General features: G+C 35.8%; 1 protein-coding gene across 6 annotated transcripts in view; it reads right to left on the bottom strand.

The window, feature by feature from the left end:
- The window catches only part of SERPINI1 (serpin family I member 1), a 97,521-nt gene that overhangs the window by 12,832 nt on the left and 63,462 nt on the right, over nucleotides 1–21,227 (bottom strand). For 5 of the 6 annotated variants that reach the window (XM_074298134.1, XM_074298135.1, XM_074298137.1 and 2 more), the window contains 4 exons: nucleotides 19,099–19,329; nucleotides 16,571–16,765; nucleotides 14,384–14,588; nucleotides 6,007–6,104 (listed from right to left, as the gene is read on the bottom strand). In XM_074298134.1, the coding sequence (XP_074154235.1) occupies nucleotides 6,007–6,104; nucleotides 14,384–14,588; nucleotides 16,571–16,765; nucleotides 19,099–19,329 (729 nt within the window). Of the gene's footprint in view, nucleotides 1–5,971; nucleotides 6,105–14,383; nucleotides 14,589–16,570; nucleotides 16,766–19,098; nucleotides 19,330–21,227 lie in introns of all 6 variants that reach the window. The other variant, XR_012487680.1, reaches the window with a different exon arrangement.

The following is a 21,227-nucleotide window of genomic DNA, read 5'->3' as shown; positions in this document are numbered from 1 at the left end:
CAAGCAGGGTATTCTAGAAGGGTTTGTTCTTGATAAACCCATGAAGACTTCTGGTAAATCATAAATGGGAGAGTTCTGAGTGGCAGAGTGACCTAACCTTCCATGCACAAAAATACCCATGACTACCCATGGCATGACTAAAGAATGATTTAAAAGGAGGAGAGGGCAAAGATAGGAAGACATGCTGAGAGTCTACTGCCATAGTTCAGAGGAGTGATGATGAAAGTTTGGCACAAAGTGATATAGATGTGAATAAAGAGAAGGGGATAAACATAAGAGATCATTCAAGAAAAGAATTCTGCCAAAAGACCTGGAAACAATGAACAGAGATGGATGACTCCAAGATCACTCCACAGAAAGGTGACATCAAGTTTTCAACTTGTAACACTGGACAGAAAGAATGAAGCGGCATATTTTAGGGCAAGGATAACTCAAGAAAGGGTTTCTAATGGGGCAGGAGGAAGGAGGTATACAGTTGGTAGGAACTGACAATGAAGGGGAAAAAAGATTTGAAAGAAGTGTCAAGGAAACACTGAAAAATAAACAAAAGAGTTCCAAAGGGGATCCAGACAAGCAGAACAGTTTTATTACTATTATACTAAATTTAAAATACATAAAAATACCCAAAGAAACTGTGATATAGACATTCACACCTCCATCTGAAATTCCCATTTTATTGTTTGGATATTTAAAAATCTATATTTGTTACAATTTATAATAAAAATTAAGTAAAAATAAGTAGATTGGTTTGGGGCACAGTGATTTTGTGGCATTATGATCATAACTACATAAAATGGTCATTGAAAATGAAAGTCTGAAGTTTGGGGAGAAATCATATCTAAATAGATGAATGTCATCATGGTTGGATTAGAATAATTGCACTGGAATTATTTCCCTTTGCATTTAGATCCAATTGCATTGGAATAAATGAGATTTAATGGAAGAATAGAGTCGTCAAGCTAAGACCAGGTGATACCAATCTAAAAGTCTTTTTGGAAGAACAGAGACAAAGAACAGTTAGAAGCAGAGAAGGAAAATAGGGAATTATGGTGCCTCGAAAGTCAGAAAGGAGATTAAGGAGAAGAGATGTGTATTCAATAATATCATATGCTTAAGAGATATCAAGGAGAATAAGGACTGGGGAAAAACTACTGGATTTGTTTTATATTTACATGTAGAATGATCTCTCTCTCTCTCATATATATATATATATATATATATATATATGTACATATATGTATATATGTATATATATATAATATAGAACATATAGAATAGAATATACATAGAAGAAATGGAATGGACATGTCAGGAAGTGATGAGGAGGTAGAAGCCTCACATTTTGGTATTGTCCAATAGTTTAGGCATCAAAGGGAAGAGGGAAATGGGATGGTAAGTGAGCAGGACAAAAGAGCTAATGGCAGGCTTTTTTTTTTTAGGACAGAAAGACCTGAGTGTGTTTAAAAACTGAAGATAAAGAATAAGGGAATGAGTGCCTGTTGCGTGAGAAAGACAATGCCTCTCATTCTCTGAGCTTCTCATCATCCAACAATATATGCTATAGGGTCTCCCCTAATACCAAAAATAAAAACCTACTTTGATGTTTTATCTCACCCACCTAGCATTTCATCATTCCTCCTCTCTCTCCTGCAGGTTTAAACTTTTTTAAGCTGCCTTTATGTGATGTCTCTATTTCCTCACTGCCTATTACCTTCCACAGTGGATCCTGGAAAAGGTGATGGTATAGGCTCGAGAACACATACTGAGGGACAAGCCTTAGCAATATGTCTTAATAACAATTTTACTCTGAAATACAATGGAAGAAGTTAAAAACAGATTGGACCAAAATGTTATGCCGAGTGAAACTGAATAAACTCTTATTAGATGGCCCAAGACTCCTACTTCACAGAGAAGATTACATTATTCATTCTAAGGATGTTGGTTATGAACAGGATTACAAGTTTAAAGATAGACAAAAAGGTCTGGAACACTCATTGTGGTGAATAAAAGTCAATAAGAGTAGGGTAAGAGAATCACTAAGCAGAAGTGAGAGCCCTGTGGGGGATTATGCACGAGGAATTCAGAGCAGATAAAATCAGCTCAATTTCCTGGCCAAAATTTTTCAACAACTCTGGAACAGGAAGAGTTAAATTAAGGCTTCCCAATTTTGGGGACTTCTATACTCCTTAATTTTTGGTAAACCTTCTCTTAAGCCCTATTTCATATAAAAGAACAAATTCTAGAGTTTGCCATTCATATTCATATTAGAAATAGAATAGAATAATTTAGTGCAATCTGTTTATTGTTAGTGACCAGATCCTACTTGTATCCCCCCTTTACAAGTTTCTTTCAGATGTTAGGAGTATAACTCTGATTGTAAATGTCTGAATTAATTAAAGTTTACTTAGGGTTGAGTATCAGCAATTCCAAAAAGAAAGAAGAGCTAAGATGATGGCTGGTGATCAATAAAATAGTAAACCATGGAGCTAATGTTCCACATGAAAGGAAGTGATAAAGGAATAAGAGATATGGACTGAGAAAATAAAGAGGCAGAAAATGACCAGAGGTCCTAGTGAGGCTGAGGTACTGTATGAGAGAAGTAGAGATAAAGTATATCATAAGTGAGGAACATATTTCAAAATTCATTTTACAAAAGAGGAAACTGAGTCTCAGGATGTGATTGAAGGGACACAAGTCACAAATGAAAAATCCCAGATCTTTGGCTTGTGAATGCAATGTTAAGTTCATGTCATCCTAACTGGAAGTAAAGTATGCCCATTTTGTCAGTCCAATAACTAAGATGGTGGAAAAGAAGGCTGAAAAGTGTAAAGGTATTAGAGAAGAAAGGAAGAAATGGGAAGTATTTGGAAATTGGATTTTCATTAAGTCAGAGGTTCTTTGTTTTATCTGAAATCCTTTGGCAGTCAGTCTAGCAAAACTTATAGACACTTCTCAGAAGAATATTTCTAAATGAATAAAATGAAACACACAGAATTACAAAGAAAACCAATTAGATTTATATACAATTATTGAAATGCTCTTTAAAACTAAATTCACAATGCAAGGTAAAGAGCCCCTTCACCTGAAGAAGCTCTCACAAGTAACACTGATAGGCAATTACATTGCCAATAGGGAACTGGCAGAAATCCACTAAGTATAGCTCAGAATCCTCTAGGCAAAAAATCTTGATTAACAACCCCCTTCCACAGGAGTTCCTAGGGCATGCCATGCCAGTCAGTAGCAAGAATCAGAGATATCAGCCATAAGGATGGAAACCAAGGGCAGCAAGTGTAGGCTACGCCAAGATGCTGCTCTGGCTCATATAAAGTAATCACTGGGTTTATACAGAGTAAAGGCTGCCCTCCCCGATAATAAAGGAGAAACAAACTGGCACGTGCCATCTATTATCTGATGTAGAAACAAATCCCAAGAACTTTTCATGAGAACTGGTTTCCCCCACGATTCTATTGAACAAAAGGCTCTTTTTCCTTCTTGCAAGCAAAACTGGGTTTTTAAAATTGTTTGTTTAAAGAAGATGATATCCTTCAAAGTCTCCGATCTAAATTCCTCAAAAGAAATTTCTAATCTCTTTCCCAAGGGAGGATTCAGTAATAGCAAAAATGTTAACTAAGATCAAGCAAAACCTACAAAATATAAGCTCCTTGAGACTAAGGAACATTTTATGTTGGTCTTTGTACCCATGGCACCAAGCATAGAGTGCGGGATATGGTAAGAGCTTTCTTGCTGCATTGAATTCAGTTAGCAGAATTTTGAGCCCAAAATATATTTAACATGATTGTACATGTATAATCTATATCAGATTGCTTGCTGTCTTGGAGAAGGGAGTGGGAGGGAGAAAAATTTGGAGCTCAAAATCTTACATAGATGAATGTTGAAAATTATCTTTATAACTAATTGGAAAAAATAAAATGCTATTAAGTAAAAAAATAAAAATTAAAAAATCTAAAAACAAAGAATTCTGAGCACAAAAACACAAGTGCCTATGTTGAAAAAGCATGACTATGATATTGCTTTTATGGTGTTTAATGGTATCTTATTACAATTTCCCAAAGTTTCTCAAAAGTCAGAAGTTGACATGTCATCATAACAATTCACTCACTCTGGTACTACAAATATCTCAAGGTGAAAAGACAGGTTCTCTAAATGCGCAAAACTACTGCTACAACTGAGAAAATACCAAACCAAAAATGCAGCCCTATTTTGTGGGCAAAATATACAAATCTCCCCTCCCCCAGCTCCAAGCTTGGCCAAGATAGTGGAAAAGACTTTCTCAATCACTAGAATTAGGAAAAGCTTTAAATCACACTATTCCATGGTTACAAACACACTGGTGATGGAGTGAAAAACACTGTCCCCCAGGGAATCACCAACATTTTCTTCAAGCTGAGCATCAGTTCTAAATGGATCAGTCTTGAATACTTGGCAGAGAGCCATGGAAATGTTTCTCATTCCTCCTTTTGTGGACAGAAACATTTGGAGAAAATTTTATCTCTATTCTTGGCCATATGCCCCATGAATAAGGTGGTAGAAATGCCATGCTAAATTTAACAACATGCATTTATCAAGGGCTGAATATGTGTTGGGCGGGATGATAGACAATGGAAACAAATACAAAGACAAAAAAAATCCCTATCCTCAAGGAGCTTATATTCTAGGGAATGATTAATGGGGAAAGGAAAAGGGAACAGATTCTATAAGAAAAGAACACTAATAGCTATGGTGGAAGGCAGGGAGGATTAGGAAAGGCCCCAAGCAGGAGGAGGCCCTTGTGCCTGAAATTCATCATGGCACAGCCCAAATCTGGCTAATCTAGTGCTTTGTTTAATTTATCAGATTATGACAATATCCTTTTCAAACACATTCACATTCTCTTTCCCTCTTCTTCTACTTTTTTTGCTAGCTTTCCTTTGAGAAGAAAGAATAAAATTTTCCCATCCATAATGAAACTTCAAGGATTCAGTCCTACCTACCCCCAGCATCCCTTAGCTACAGATCTGGATTCATTACATTAGAAACAAAGAAACATTTCTTAAAACTTTATTTGGTTTATTTTTACTTATCTCTTAATATGCATCTGACACATTTGTCAACAAAAAGATTTTATTCTATTGGCTGATCCTGGAATTCTGAAGATCCAGTATTAATTTTAATTTTTTCCCCTGAGGCTATTGGGTAAGTGACTTGCCCAGGGTCACACAGCTAGGAAGTGTTAAGTGTCTGAGACCACATTTGAACTCGGATCCTCCTGAATTCAAGGAATTGGCCTTCCTGAGTTGGGAAGCTTTTTAAGAATGCCAAAGAGTTATTGTACTAAGGTTTGAAAAAAGGAACTCTGGCAGAGGTTTTCTTCTTAAGTGATTATCTTATTTGATTTTATCTTATTCAAGTTTCATTCTTGCCTGTCATTTTTATGTCCTGGTGAATTTAGATCTGCCAATTCCCAGGAAGCCATCTCTTTTAACAAGGAAAACCAATTATTAAGTAAAATGGAACATGGAGACAAAGTGGGATGGTGTACAATAGACTGCTCCTAAAGTTGCTTCCAAGGCTCCAAGGAGAGAGGAAAAAGCCATTTCTTCATCTCTTTTCTGGAGCCAAGACTGATTATTCAAATTATAAATCACTTCATTTCCTATTAGCAATCTTTTCATAACCGCAGTCACATAGATGCTAAATTTTGAGTTTTGCTTACTTCACTCTGAGTCAGTTCATACAACCAACAGAGTATTTCTTCAAAGTCTCTGCCCTTTAGGAGTTTGTACTCCAGTGAAGGAGAAAAGATACGTACAAAAATAACTATGCCATACATCTCTGAGCATAATTATACTCTTGTCCATAGAAACAAATTACTTTTCTTGTTAAATTGCCCTGGACTAAATCAACTACATTACGTCAAAACATCCATTGCATAGAGAGGGTTAATTATCATTCTGAATGGGTCTCGTGGAACAAAAATGGATTTTTAAAATAATGACTGTGTCTTACCAGACAGAGCACTAAAATCTGCATTTCTGCTGAAAACTTCAGAAATCCCCAGGCCCTTCAGGACATCTTTGAGGTCAATTTCCTGCTCTACGGTGAACCTGTAGAACAGATAACAATCCATTTTAAGTTTAAGGATGGCTTGAAAGAGATGGAAGGTGCCGGGAAGCATATAATCAATGGAGAGATCATAATGAATAAGCTGCTCAAATGTACTCTGGAGTACGGGTGACATCTGATTGTTACTGATAAAAAAAGACAGCATCAGAAGGCCTTAAAAGCAGAAACCAATACACATCTAAGGGAAAAGCGAGAGTGGAAAGATTAGGAGTTCAAATCAGACATCCATCTCCATTTTCGGCAGCAATCCTTTATCATCCACAGCAGCGGGAATAAACCTGGCCAGGTTACCAAGGGTTTTCAAAATCAAAACTCATTTGTCCGGCAGATGCCCCTGCTGGGCTGGGAAATTTGCGGTGCCTTTCCTTGTATTCATCCTCGGATGTCGCATTTCCCCTGGTGGCCACCCTCACTTCTTTGTACAGTTTCCTAAGGAAGACTCTCAGAGAATAAATGGATTCCATTCAGAATTCTCCAGTATCACCAATTCCAATGAAATCCAAAGAAAAAAGGAAAAGGAAACAGATGAAATTTCTCATTTGGCTGGGCCCAAGTTTCTTTTGGGTAGTAGCCCAGAAAGCTGGACATGGAAGTATAGATTCATATCCCACCATAGACAATGACTGGTCATGTGACCTTGAGTAAATGATTTTAATGTCTCTTTGCCTTGATTTTTTCCTCTATAAAGGGGGAATAGTAATAATTCTATTACCTAACTCCTGTACAGGGCTTAAAAAAGACAATAGATATAAAGTAGTTGGCAAACTTTTAAGTTCCACAGAAGGATTTATCATCTTAATTATTATTGTTATTGGTTCCCAAGTCCATTAACTGTAGAGATCAGGATGTTTTCATAATTGCCTGACATAATTTGGAGAAAGAATCGTATCTCAAAAATCTCTCCCTTTGGCTTGAGGTAGATCAGGGAAATCCTGATCTTTTTGTGTGGCAGAAACCCTTTCTTTGGTCATATTGTAAAGCTTAGGAAACCTTTCTCAGAATCAGGTATTTAGATGCATAAAATAAGATATATAGGATTGAAAAGGAAACCAATTATAATGACATATAGTTATCAAAATATTAAAAAAAACATAGGGAGCACAGATTAAGAATCCTTAAGACACAGAGTGTTGCTTCTGAAATGAAAATAAGAAGAAAAATGAAAAAATAAAAGCTAGAAATATCCAACCCTATGATCAATAGATGAAAATATACAATCGAAGGAGGCAGTTAAGAGAGCATAGATTTTAAGTTGAAGGGGATTTCAGGATTTCATTTTAGGAAAGAGAAGAGGTTGAATAGAAATGAAATGACCTGCCCAACTTCACACCCATGGTTGCTGGCAAGAGGCAGTGTCTGGTTTTTGCATGACAATTAACTTTTAGTCACGACTCAAGCAGGATGGTCAGTTGTTTAGGATTTCAGGTCCTTTATTAAAAGTGCATACTTGAGTCTCCCTCAGCTCTTGGCTGGAAGTAACCATATTCAAGACTTCTGCCTTATAATATCAGAACAGGGGAAAGAGTATTGGCTCTAAAACCAGAGGACTTGAATTCAAATCTGGCATCTCTCACTTAATCCTTGAACAAGTCTCAGGTTCCCAATATCCTAAATGGCTTCAGAGGTTCCTTGTAGCTTGTCTTCTGCCACTTTATCTGTGCTTCAAGCACCTAAGCACAGTGAATGGCACACAGTAGCTCTTTAATAATTATTTATTTCCTTCCTTTCCTTTTCATAACTTTTTCCTATGTATTTATTGTTTTTGCTGAATTTTTTCTCTTCCTTTTATTTATGTTTTAATTCTTTATCAAGAAGATGGCTCTCTGAGAAAGGAAAGTGGGAAGGAAAGCAGGGAACTGAGGTAATGTAAAAATAAACAATAGCAATAAACTATATTTTTGAGAGTTACTATATCATTTATATCTTATGTTTAATTCCATGAACTTTCCAAGATTGTTGAAAGATGAAAATAGAAACAACAGCTTCTTTTAAAATTCTACAAGGAAGACTCTTGCTTTTCTAAACCAGAGGAGTATGAGCAATTTTGGGTTGTATTTGTGCTCTCTATTCTGGGAAATTTCACAGTGAAGTTCAGTGGAGGAAAGTAGAGTAAGTCCCATGAGATCTAGAGAGATAAAGGAGACCTATTGCCCAGAAATTAAACAAGTTAAGACACGTCAGTAAAGGACTGTCTTATGCCAGGGCAGAAAAGGAAGAGGGATATTTTGCAATTGAGTGATTTATTAGCCAGTGAAATCCTCTGAAAGTAACAATTCAGGTTCCAAGAAAAGCAGCCCAATCCATCAACAGACACTCTGAAGGAAAAGAACCAAAGAAATATATGGAGTTCAAAGAAGAAAATAAAAAAAAAAACAAAGACAATATAAGAAGATGCTTCTTTAATGATATTAAGTAGTTAATAATTTGATACTGTTTGTAGCCAATTCTTTAAGACCTAAAGACAAGTTGGTTTGACCAGGTTTGAAATTATGCACCATAGGGTATAAATGCTGATGGCTGCTACTACATACACTCGTAATGTGCACGTGGGACAGTGAAAAGAATACTCAACTTAAAGACAAGAAAACCTGCATTCAAACCCTCCCAAGACATTAGAACTGGGCAGGTCACAGAATAGTCTGAGTCTTAGTTTTCTTATCTATAAAATGGGGGTAAGAAAGAAGACTGTGGAGACTGAATGTGGATCATTCCATATTTTCCCCTTTTTGTTGTTGTTGCTTGATTTTTGTTTTCTTTCTCATTTTATTTTCCTTTTTTGATCTGATTTTTCTTATGCAGCATGATAATTGTGGAAATATATATAGAAGAGCTGCTCATGTTTAACATATATTGGATTATTTGTTGCCTAAGGGAGGGAGAAAAAATTTGGAACATGAAGTTTGCAAGGGTGAATGCTGAAAAACCACCTTTGCATTATTTTGAAAATAAAAATCTAAATCAAAAAGCAAAACAACAAAATAAAATGGGGATAGCAATCTCTTCTACCTCATCACCTTATTGCGAGAGTCAAAATAAGATAATGTATACACATGCTTTGTAAACCTAAAAGCACTATATGAATATAATAAAAAATACTTTTGGGAGGCACTGGTCAATATGTTAAGGCTAAGAGAGGTCACTAAATGTTCTTACATTTGGAAAATCATACAAATATGAGGTTCTAAATACGAATTAAATTAAAAAATGAAGACTCTAGGCTGGTTTTATTAATAATTTGGTATGCATATTCTTTCAATGGGAAAACAACAAACCCTGTAAAAAAAAAAATCTGAACCACTTAAGGCAAAAATTCCAGATGCTTGAATAAACACTAGCATAAAGTAATAAATTATTTATACAAAATGCCAGTCATGATGGGCATATAAGACAAGATAAAAATTACAGAAAAGTTATGTTGTATCCTCAAGGACAATTGTCATTTCATAATGAAAGCTAAGTACTTAATAACTTTTGAAGACAAGAAAATGAAAAGAATCCTAAATATAGAAAGTTGGACAGTCTTTCCTCGGCCCCAGACTCGCAAATAAAGCCAGTTATTATCTGGAGTGTACATTTAATTATTTTTTAGTCCAGTTCACCTTTTGGGGGAAGAAAATCAAAAGGCCAGGAATTTTTTTTTGTAATTTTAAGTGGTATTAAAATTTAAGTTATGAACAACTTGGCAGTAAAAACCAAAGCTGTTTCTAACTGCTCCCTAAAACAATGGAAATATAATGCAAGATTTCATTGAATTCTTGTCAAAATGGGAAAAGTATGATTAACCCTGCCTTGTTTAGTAATTCAAGACTAATACAAATGAGCAAACGAAACTGTCCACTTCATAATTTGATAAGATCTTTCAGAAAATGCAAATTTAATTTTTTTCTGCTAAAGCCTTTTATTTCTTGGTGGACAGGGCCTGTGGGTCACATTTCCTGGTGAACATATTTGAGTTAGAACATAAAATATTTATGAAGCATTTACTTAGTGAACTGATAAAATCTCATCTCCTGCCTCTAATCCTAATAGGCACTCAGCACATGAAGCTATTGTCATTGCACGTTGGAATTCCAGGGAAGCAAGATAAATATCATCAAATCTAATTGAATGTAGAGCCCATGATACTTTGTGTTAGAAAAAAGAAAAGAAGAAAGGGGGTAGAAAGAGAGAAAAAGAGGGAGCGGGGGAAAGGGAATGATGGAAGGAGAGAAAAGGGAAGAGAGGAGAGAGATGGAGAAAAGAATAAGAAAGACAGAAAAGGAATACAAAACAAAATAAAGAGAAACAAAAGAGATCACTGACATGTGCCCAGCAGAATATCAGAGAGAATTCAAAATATGTAACAAATTACAAATCAAAAAAAGTGTGTGCATGTATTTATATTAGCAGAAAATTATATTCATGAATGTCCTAAATTAATTATTATTTTAATAGTTCATGCAATTTTGAATTTGACATGAACTGAACAAAATAAAACCCGATCAGCTCATTTATATAATTATATAAAATTAATTATTAAAGCTTTAGGGTCAAAATCAAGTATTTGATGTTGAATTATTTTCCCATGACAATGTATAATTAAAAAGATGGAAATTCATTCCCTCTCTGAGGAATATTTGTCACATGAATAAAGTATCAGGTCTGGATTCAGGAAGACCCGAGTATAAATCCAGTGTTAGACACCTGTTAGTCATATAAGTCTGGGGAAGTCATAAAACCTCTGACTCAGTTTCCTTATCTGTAAAAATGGGGATAATAATAGCATCTATCTTTTAGGTTGTTTTGAGAATCAAATGGGATGATTTTAAAGCATTTAGAATGTTGCCTGGTAATAGTAACTAATAGTAATAATTTTATTATTGTTGTTATAAATGATTCTCATGCATAAAATGCCACTGAGGACACTAATGAAGCCCTTGCAAAAAAAAAAAAAAAAAAAACAGAAGAAGAAGAAGAAGAAGAAGCTGAGAAAGATACATCACCCAGACTGAGTCTAGAACCAAAAATGTCTCAAAATGTAGAAATAATGGATTAAATTAAATAAGATAACATTCGTCTTTGTCTAGACCTTCCACAAGGAGAAATTTTTTAAAAAATCAACTGTTCAAGAAAAGGTTGCAGAAAGCATTGCTAGATTTAAGTCTGTCTGAAAAAAATCCTGGGGATTTTAATGAATTGCAAATTCAAAAAATATCAAGATACCATGGAAATCTAAGAAATTGGCATGACCTATGGTTCAATGAGGAGAAGTACAGGGTTCAACTTTGCAGCAAAGATGAAGGTGGGCTGTTCTATGCTTGGAAGACGATGCAATTTGTGAGCAGAGGCCAAGGAGTGGAGAATTCTGGGGTAAATGTGGATAGAACAGGGGAAGTTTGGGCTAAATCCACATGCTCCAATTATACTGGCTAGAACATGGAAGGGGTGGTACAGATCTGGGAAAGGATTAATCATGCTCCTGGGTGTACTGATATAGAACCTGTTTCCTTTGGAGAAGAAGAATATAAAAACAGTTTTTAGGACTTTGGGGGATAATTCTTGAGACCTAGGGAATCTCCCTGCTGACCATGTTGTACCATGCCTGGCACACAATAGGGACTTGATAATTACTATTTGACTGTTTGACTTCTTTTAATCTCGTTTAGAGACTTTTATCTGCTTTGATCTTCCTGAACTTCTTTTTAATAGCCTGGAGAAGTGCTTTTGCTGGGGGTATTTAAATTATATTTTATTAAATGAGTCACTGGTTAGTATCTGAGTGATATATTAGCCCAGATTCAGAATAGCCACCTGGGAATTGAGAGAGGCAGCTGTAATCCTACTGTCTTTGGTCCTGGTTGGCTAAGCTCTGGAAGGTTCTCTTCTAGCTACATTTCATAAGGAACATTAACAACCTGGAAAATGTGGTAACTAGTGTTGAAACCCAGCAGAATATTAGCTGATGATTATTCAAACAGCCTGGCATAGTTTGGCCTAGAAAAGATCTGGGAGAAGATGATTGTATTCAAATAGTTGCGGGACTCCCTTGTCGAAAAGGAACTGGAGCCGTTTTGGTTGGACCTAGACATCAGAACCAGGAAGAAATGGGTAGAAGGCATAGAAAAAATTTAAAGAAGAACTTCCTTTCAGTAATAAAATGAGCTGTCTTGGGAGACAGAAAGTTCTCCTTTAGAGGCTTTTAAGCAAACTGCTGAAGACATTTTGAGTACATTGCTATACAGGTCAACAAGACAATTTCTGAGACCATTTAACATTTAATTCTTGATTTTGTACAAAATTCAAGCAAATTACAAAAAAAAAAAAAAAAAAAGTTTGACTTCCTAATTGCCCTTCCTGCTAGTTTGTTGTTAATTATTTCCAATTTTATAAGCACATGTGTGTGTATGTATAGTATGTACAAATGTATGTATATGCCCATATACACAAATTTATACACAAATATATATATATATGTGTGTGTGTGTGTGTGTGTGTGTGTGTATGTATATGTTTGATATGAGATATGTGTTTACATGTTGTTTCCCTTATATTTCAAAGTCCTGGAGACCAGGAATTGTCTTTATAAACCCAAGGCTTAGTATAATGCATGACACACAATAGGTGCTTCATATATATATATATTCACTGACTTAATTTTGACTCAATTCCATGAATTTGAGTGCCTACTAAGAACAAGATATTGTTATAATACCTCACATCTTTCTCTGAATTGGCAAAAGTCAGCTATCAAATAAGACTCTGAAGAATACAGCATTTTATTTACAATAAATATTAGTCTTTAAAAAAAATTCTGGAATTAACCATTTGTATAACATAGCAACAAAAGCTTTTAGCCTTTTAGGAACTTTTCATTTCCTCTATATTTATCAACATACCATCATTTGAAAAGATAATAGAATGAGCATCTGCTTTCTCAGCTTGTGCATTTTTCCTACCTACATTCATCTCTGTACTTCCTAGCTCAAGATGTGGCCCGCTTTTCTAAAGTGTTATAGCCCATAAATTGTGAACTACTTATTTTCATTTTCCATATTACCCTTAAGAGTTCATCTTTATTCAGGTAACTGAATTTGTATTCAGATAACTAGTTGGTTCAGTGGACAGTGTTAGACTTGAAATCAGGAAGATGCAAATCCTGTCACAGACCCTTACTAGCTCATGACCCTGGACAAGTATTTCAGTTTCTTCTTCTGTAAAATGGAGATAAAAATAGCATTTACTTCTCAAGATGTGTATGTGTAAAATAAGGTATGTGTAAAACATTTTGCTAACCTTAAAGTGTTAAATAAATGCAAGGTATTTGAATCAATAAATAGCAAATATGCCTCCTGTAGCCTGAATATGCCTCATACACTATCTATTGCTTTTTTTCAAATGTACGTACTGTTTAATTAAGTCCAATTTCCTTTAAATGCACTGCTAAATCCATTGTACCTTTCTGTCATCACATATCTTTCCAGTCCAAGGAGATAACAGTATAATTACTAACTGTGGGCATGTCCAAGGATTTTTTTTAACCATAAAATAAGCTCATCATACTAGACCAGAGTAGGAGGAAGCAATATTTATTTAATGCTTAAGCTGTGCTGGACAGTTATCATGAATTCATTTGGAAGTTTTCCTGGCAAAAATATTGGAGTGATTCGCTATGTTCTTCTCTGGTTCTTTTTACAGGTGAGGTAAGTGAAGCAAACAGGGTCAAGTGACTTGCCAAGCATCATACAGATAATAAGTATCAAAGATAGAGAGGAAGAGAAAGAGAAAGTGGGAGAAAGAAGAGAAGGGGAGAGAGAGAGAGAAGGAAGAGAAGAAAGCGAGAGAGGGGGAACAAAGGAGGGAGGAAGGATAAATGAAAGAAAAGAAGAAAGGAGGAAGGGAAGAAGGAAGGAAGGAAAGAAAGAAGGATCAAGGGAAAGAAGGATGGAAGGAAAGGAGGATGGAAGGAAAGGAGGGAGGAAAAGAAGGACAGAGGGAAAGAAAGACGGAGGGAAAGAAAAAAGAGGACAATTTCTGCCTTCAAGGAATTTACATTCTAATATGCAATTTGTATTCGTCTCCCCCTCCCCGGTAGGTCAGTCAATCAGTAAACATGATTAAGGTTCCACTCTGTGTCAGACACTGCTAAGCAATGACAGAAGAGTAGCTTACAATCTTATGGTAAACTTCCTGAAGGCAGGGGTAGTGTCGTTCTTTGTATCCAGTGCCAAGCCCATTGCCAGGAGGGCATCAAGCAGAACGGAAGCACCCAAAGCAATCTCACCTTGGCAGATACACTTCCACTTTCTGCTTCTTCACAGAGTTGGCCCATTCTTCAATCAGCTGAGGTTTCACTAATGGCTCCAAGGTGACTAGGGGGACTTCTTGTCTGGATAGAACAAGCATCATGCTTATTTCTTCCCCTTCATAAGGTATCTCCAGAACTTGATAGATGCCGCCTGCCTCATTGGAGCCATCACTAAATTCTCCTAAAAATGAATGAAAGGCCACAGGAAAAAAAAGGTAAATAGACCTTGGAAAAGCTTCTTGGGCCCATTCCGCAGTTTTCTTTCAAATCTGAAAATAAGAGTACCAAAAAAAGGGGGTTTATTTGGAATTGTGACTCAAATTAAAGAGAACTCAAAGATTTGTTTATATTTCTTTACTCCAAATAAAGTCCCCCTCCCAAACTGGTGTTCCAACCACAATTCAATTGATTAAGATTTACGATACAATGTGAAATTTTGTACAAAATGATACATTGAGTGAATGCCATTATGATAATGAATAAAATTTCTTTGGGGAAAAAATATCAATTAGCCTCAGAGAGAAAACAAAACACTTCAAAAAGTGGATGAATGAATAACTCCAACAGAATCCATGGAGGTCATAGAATATAAACTACCTCATTATTTGAAAAATGAAGAAACAATCCCAGATTAAGGTGGCACAGTGGCTAGAGCCCCAGGTCCAGAATCAGTAAAATCTGAGTTCAATCTGGCCCAAAACACTTACTAGCTATGTGATTCTAGGTAAGTCATTTAACCCTGTCTCAGTTTCCCCATCTGTTAAATGAGCTGGAAAAAATGGCAATTCACTCCAGTATCTTTGCCAAGAAAACCACAAATGGGGTTTTGAAGAGTTGTACACATCCGAACAATAAAAAGACCAGATTGGTAAAGGGACTTCCCCAAGATCAAATAGCTAATAAGTGGCAGCACTGGGATTCAAACCGAGATCTGATGATAAATTCAGTGGTCTTTTTACTATACCAGATTGCCTTCTACATAGCTACAATATACTCACTGGGCTACTTGGCACCTTTGGCATGATCAAGACCTCTAAATTAGGAAACTGGCCTTGCTTGGCCCATGTAGAACTGGCCAAAGGATGAGAAATATTTTCCAAACAAGTATCACACTTTCAAATGTACTTGACTCTTGAAGACAAACAGAGAAACACAATCTTTAAATGGATTGGTTCCAACACTATTCTATGATAATGGTCCAAAGAGTATAACTAATGATTCTGAAGTGACTATTTTAAGTTTTTGTTCCTCTTCTTTCTCAGTTACCATAAGAGCTGAGTGATCCAAAACTCACATTAACCATTCAGTTTTCTCCTCAAAGCAGATTTTACTCTTTTCACCCTTGATTAATGGTTTAGTTGAAACCTACTGGCTTCTTTCAAATTCAGTAAATGATTATAAGTAGAATCAATTGTTCATTCTCATCAATGCAAACTATATTCCACCCCTCTACTATTAAATTAGAAGCTCCTTGAGGCCAGGAGCTATCTTTTTTTTTTTTTTTACACCCAGCATTTAGTATAGTTATAGATTGTTTAATTTACCATTTAAAAAAATCCAAACTAATGCTATCTGTCATAAGGAGCAAGAATACCCCAAACTTCTAAATCTCCTTAGGTCAAAGGTGGAGATAATCTAAATGGTTCACTGAAAAACATACAAAAGCCAAAGGACTTCTTGTTAAGCAAAAGTTCACATTAGTACTCCTCAAAAAGAAATCTTCAACTGAGAAATGGTCTCTTTCCAGGCATTGTTCTATCCTCTTATCAAAGGCTCATATATAAGAAGGTCATTTTAGTCATCCTCAAAGTTTCTGAGGAGCCTTTCCAAACCAGAGTAAGATTGTTTATTTGTATCCCAGGCTCTGTTGGCAGTTTTATATAGAAATCTATTGGACTGGTCATAGACTGAAAGAAAAGACTTTTGATGTTTCATTGGTATTCAGGGAACATCAGAAGAGTGAGAAGAAGGCCCCGGCAGGAATATGAGGAAGTCATGGAAAAGAGTCTCCTAAGATCCAGGTCAGCTTTGATGAGCTGCTGGATGGAGTTTATGCCGAGGCTATCACAGAGCCTTTTGGGGATCAGTGTCCCAGAGACTCTTAAAACCACGCTACAAAATGCATCCACCCAATGAGGGAGCCACCCTGAACTCTCTCCTTACCATAATAAAACTCTCCTTGCTGGTACATCATGGGAATTTGAGCCTCACTTTCATCATCTTTTGTGAAGGAGAAGGTTCTTGTATTTTCAGGTCTAAATTGTGACTTCCAGTTCCCTTTAAAGTATACAGCATTGACGAGAGCCAGGTGGGTCAAAGAGCTGAAGTCTCTGGCTAATACCAAATCTTTCACTAGACCTGATGAAGTAAAAATGAGCAGAAGAAGGGAATGAGTGAGCGGCTGCCAGAGAGGGAATATCTATGGGAAAACAAAGAGGTAGGAGGAAGAAAGACTCTAGGTCTCCCCCACAAAGTAAACATGAAACCACATGCTTGCTTTCCTTTCTGAAGGTATATTGTTGAAATCAAATATTCAGGTTTAAGAATTCTACATGAAAGACACCAAAGATATTTGATTCTATGACCTTGTTCACACTAATAACATTCTGTTGCACGATTGCTAAGAAACATCAATAAAAGGATCAAATCCTTTCCTATTAGAACTCTTTCCAAAATACTCTGGGGGCGTAGGTCCCAAAATAAATGGAACTGATTTTAATTAGCTTAAAATAAACAGGTGCATGAGACACGATGTAAATGTGTTTCTCCACAGTCATGGATGCAGACAAGGATATCCGAGGAAGGGCAGGCTTGGGCAGCTTTCTGTCCCAGGCTTTCCTTCACTGTGGTACTGAATCATGACTGGCTTTAGTTTGGCTAAAGCCAGACTGGCTTGTAACCTCCAAATATGTTTTCACCAAACTGATATTTCTGTGCTTGGGCCTAGGGGGGAGAAGGGGGAGAGGGGGGGAGAGAGATAGAAAAAAAAGAGGGAGAAAAACAGAGACAGTGATAAAAAGAGAGAAGGCACTTTACTCTTGGTTTACCCTAAGAATGAAGGGAAAGGGGGAAGTGAAAGGAATGCAGTTTGGCTCCTATGTTTCAACTTGGATCTGAAGCTTGTTTTAAGACCCCTCACAAATTATATTAGTAATAACCCTTCTGATAGAAGAGAGTAGCTCAGTCAGTGTTTTTTTAAATGATAGGTTTTCCTTTCAGTTTTCCTTCATTCCATATAATGTCCCCTTGGGAGAAAAATTGCTATATTCAGCTATATTAAAACTATTATTTCAGGAAGTGTAGTATACATAATGTTAAGGTAATTTCCTCCTTATTTAACCACTATCATCTGCTTAAATAAAATCTCTCATTGTGGCATTAGTTTTTTCCTATCTAATTTAAACTCACTTGGCTCTTAAAGCGAGGAAAGCAAGTTGAACATTTGCTTGAAAAAAGAAGCAAAGATGTTATGTACATATACATATTTTTATACATATATATTAAAAACTATGCCATTTAAGGTTACTCTCACAATATTTCTCTTCTCTTTTTCTTTCAGCTTAAAAACTAAATTGAGTTCATCAAACATTTGTTGAGCTCATACTATAATACAAGAAAGGTAGTATGGCTCACTAGATAGTGAGGAGGAAGACTCATTTGCATGCCATCCTGACATATTCTGACTGATGAGCGAGGTCACTCATTTGGTCTGGGGCTGATGAGACCATCTACAAAGGCTTTTGCCAATCAGCAAATAGCGGGAGGAGTGTCCTTATTAGGAGCTGCCTACTCCCATAGTATCATGTGATTATTTCTACCCTCTCCATCCCCAAATACTACAAAGCCTTATACTTTGAATCTCTGTTCACAAGAACCTTACAGCCTAATCAAATTTCTTTTTCATTTTTGCTTCCTTACTCTAAATTTGTGACTATATATATATATAGCCAAATTAAATTAAAATGTAATTGGGAAATATTTATAAAATAAAATTACATTAAAAATAGATGATATTACATTTAAAAACTAAGCCCAGTTATGAACTGCAAAGATCCTAATATAGGGTTTAGTGACCCCCATTTCATTTAAACTTGATACCATACTTTTATTTATTTGTTTATTTTTATTTTTCCTGAGGCTGGGGTTAAGTGACTTGCCCAGGGTCACACAGCTAGGAAGTGTTAAGTGTCTGAGACCAAATTTGAACTCGGGTCCTCCTGAATTCAAGGCTGGTGCTCTATCCACTGCGCCGCCTAGCTGCCCCCATACCATACTTTTAGAGAACAACTATGTTGCTCCAAGTATCCTCTCTATTTTTTTTTATTTCTATTTTCAGAGAGTAAGAGAGACAGAAACAAAGAGAGAGAGACAGAGGGTGTCATTATTTTAAAATTCCAAAACTTTTCAAAATCAGAAGAGCACACATTTTCAGACAACGAACCAGAGGCAAGATGATAGAGGTACAAGTTTGTTCTGAGCCTAATTACCGATTTTCACCACTCAATGAAATATTCAGATATTCAACAATTTGTTATTTTACATTCTGAAGGTGGCAGAATATAATCCAAGGCAATTCTTGCATTTTTCCCTTTGTCTGGATCTCTCTACAAAAGTTAGACATGCAAATTATTTCTATGCAAACTATTTTTCAGTAAAGGCTGATAAGTAAAGAAAGGAAGAGAAAAACATACTGTTGGTGTGATTCTCCACCCACTTGTTGATGTGACTGGCTACAGCCTCATTTTGACTGAAATCCACATGCTCAATTTCAGCTTGGAAATACTTTTTCATCATCTGTAAGAACTGTTCGTTGACATGGAATCCGTTTTGCACAAAGAGGGAGTTGGCCATTTTCATCACATACTGGTTCTCCTCGGTGGTTATCATGTCAGAGAGATTCCTCAAGAAGGAGAATTCTTCACCTGAAAGTGGTCAAAGGAGAGACTTCTTAAATTGAACTGAAGACAGTGCAAAAAGGTAGACTAGAAATAACCTAGCTCATTATTACATCGATTCAGATACTGTAGTTCTAATTATGTTCCTACAAAGAGAGCAACACTGGATAAAATTCTGATAGAACTTAGCTTATCTGGCATCATGATTGTGACAGGGTTTTATTTTTGTAGGCACTTTATTACTTAAAACTGTTTGCTTTTTCAAAATACATAGAACAATACCCGAGGTTATCAGCATCTTAGAAGTCAGAACTGGCAGAGGCCTTGGAGGTCCAGTACGCATAGGATTATTGATTTAGAACTGAAAATGTTCTCAGAAGTCATGTAGTTCAACCTCTTCTTTTAATGTTTGAAGAAATTAAGACCCAGAAACTAAATTACTTGGCTAAGATGTGTGCCTGAGTTAGGAAAGAGCAGGCATGGGTTTTAAACTCTGACTCCTAATCCTAAACCCCTTCTGAAGAAAAAGGTGCAGGAAGATGTCAAAGAAATAAGTGTATCCACAAAAATTGAAATAAAAGGAATCCTAGGTCTCAAAATTAAGTTTTGATTAGATTACCTGCAAAAAGTCCCTTTCGTCAGCTCTAAATCTATGCCAGACTTTCTTAGTTATTAGCACAGGGACAGGTCTAGGTTAGTGGAAGAGCTTTGCAGTAGAGAAGAGCAAGGGAACTGGTGAGAAAGGTGATAGTGTGGATAGATTAGGATTGGGTTGGAAAATCAGGTCATAACTATGTCTAGACATGAGAGAGTAGTGGTTGGGAGGGGAGAGTTGAGAGGTGGTAAGAACATCCTTCTCACTTTTTCCTCATACTACTAATTCTTCCATTTCAGAATGGACAACAAAAAGACAAAGATAGAAGAAAAGACAGATCTTCAATGTAGAACTGAAAAGGAAAGAGATTATTTCCACACTAACTTCCTCATTTTATAAATGTGAAAATGGAAAAGAGGAAAATTCCAAACTTAATCTTCTTATCCAATGGAAACTAATTATCAAACATGAGGATTATCTTGATTAGTTAGAAATTTAAGCTAAATATTAAGCTAAATTTTACTTTTAAACCTTTTCCTTTTAACTAATGTCTCTTCAGAAACTATACTCTAAAACGCTATACTCTATACTCATATACTCTAAAAAAGCTAAAAGAGCTAATTCAACAATTTTTTTAAATGGAGAAATTGAGGGTTTTGAGGAAGTTAAGTGATCTATTCAAGATTAAATGGCCACTTTGTGAGGATGTTTTATCCTAATAACTAGATAGGGGAAATGGAAAACCATTAAGAATCTCTTTAATTTCATTCAGGTTGATTCCAAGACTGAATTCACATTTTTTTTTCTGACCAAGTAGAGAACATCAGTCCCCCCTCACTGATCTCTTTGTTCTAGAAGTATAAGATTTAAAATTAAACAGGACCCTTCTTTTTAAACCACTTTCTATCACCTTAATAATAAAGCCATCTGAAATGGCCAACATCCAGTTTCAACACCTTAGAAATTTCTTAGGTGATATTTTTTTAAACACATGATATTAAGCACCAATATAACACTTTAAAATTGCTTTGCAACTATTTACATACATTTAAATAATTGTATTCCAAGGCCCTCCTCCTAAATCTCCATGAAGCTTCTCTGCTTTCTATTGTCAGAACTGGTGTGCATGCTCTTTTATTTTGGATCTGGCCTCTCTCCCCATTTTAGACATGTCTTTATTTTCTAAAGTTCTTTTTTCAGATCTATTTGAATTCATCATATTTGTCATCTTAATTTCTTTAAATACTACAATTTCATCAGATCTATAATGAAATTAAATTTACCACATTTAATTCATTTACCATGTTTTTTATCATATTATTCAATCATA

This window comes from Sminthopsis crassicaudata, chromosome 3 (genome assembly GCF_048593235.1).
Source record: "Sminthopsis crassicaudata isolate SCR6 chromosome 3, ASM4859323v1, whole genome shotgun sequence".
Classification (NCBI taxonomy): domain Eukaryota; kingdom Metazoa; phylum Chordata; class Mammalia; order Dasyuromorphia; family Dasyuridae; genus Sminthopsis; species Sminthopsis crassicaudata.
This window is presented reverse-complemented; position numbering and strand designations above follow the sequence as displayed.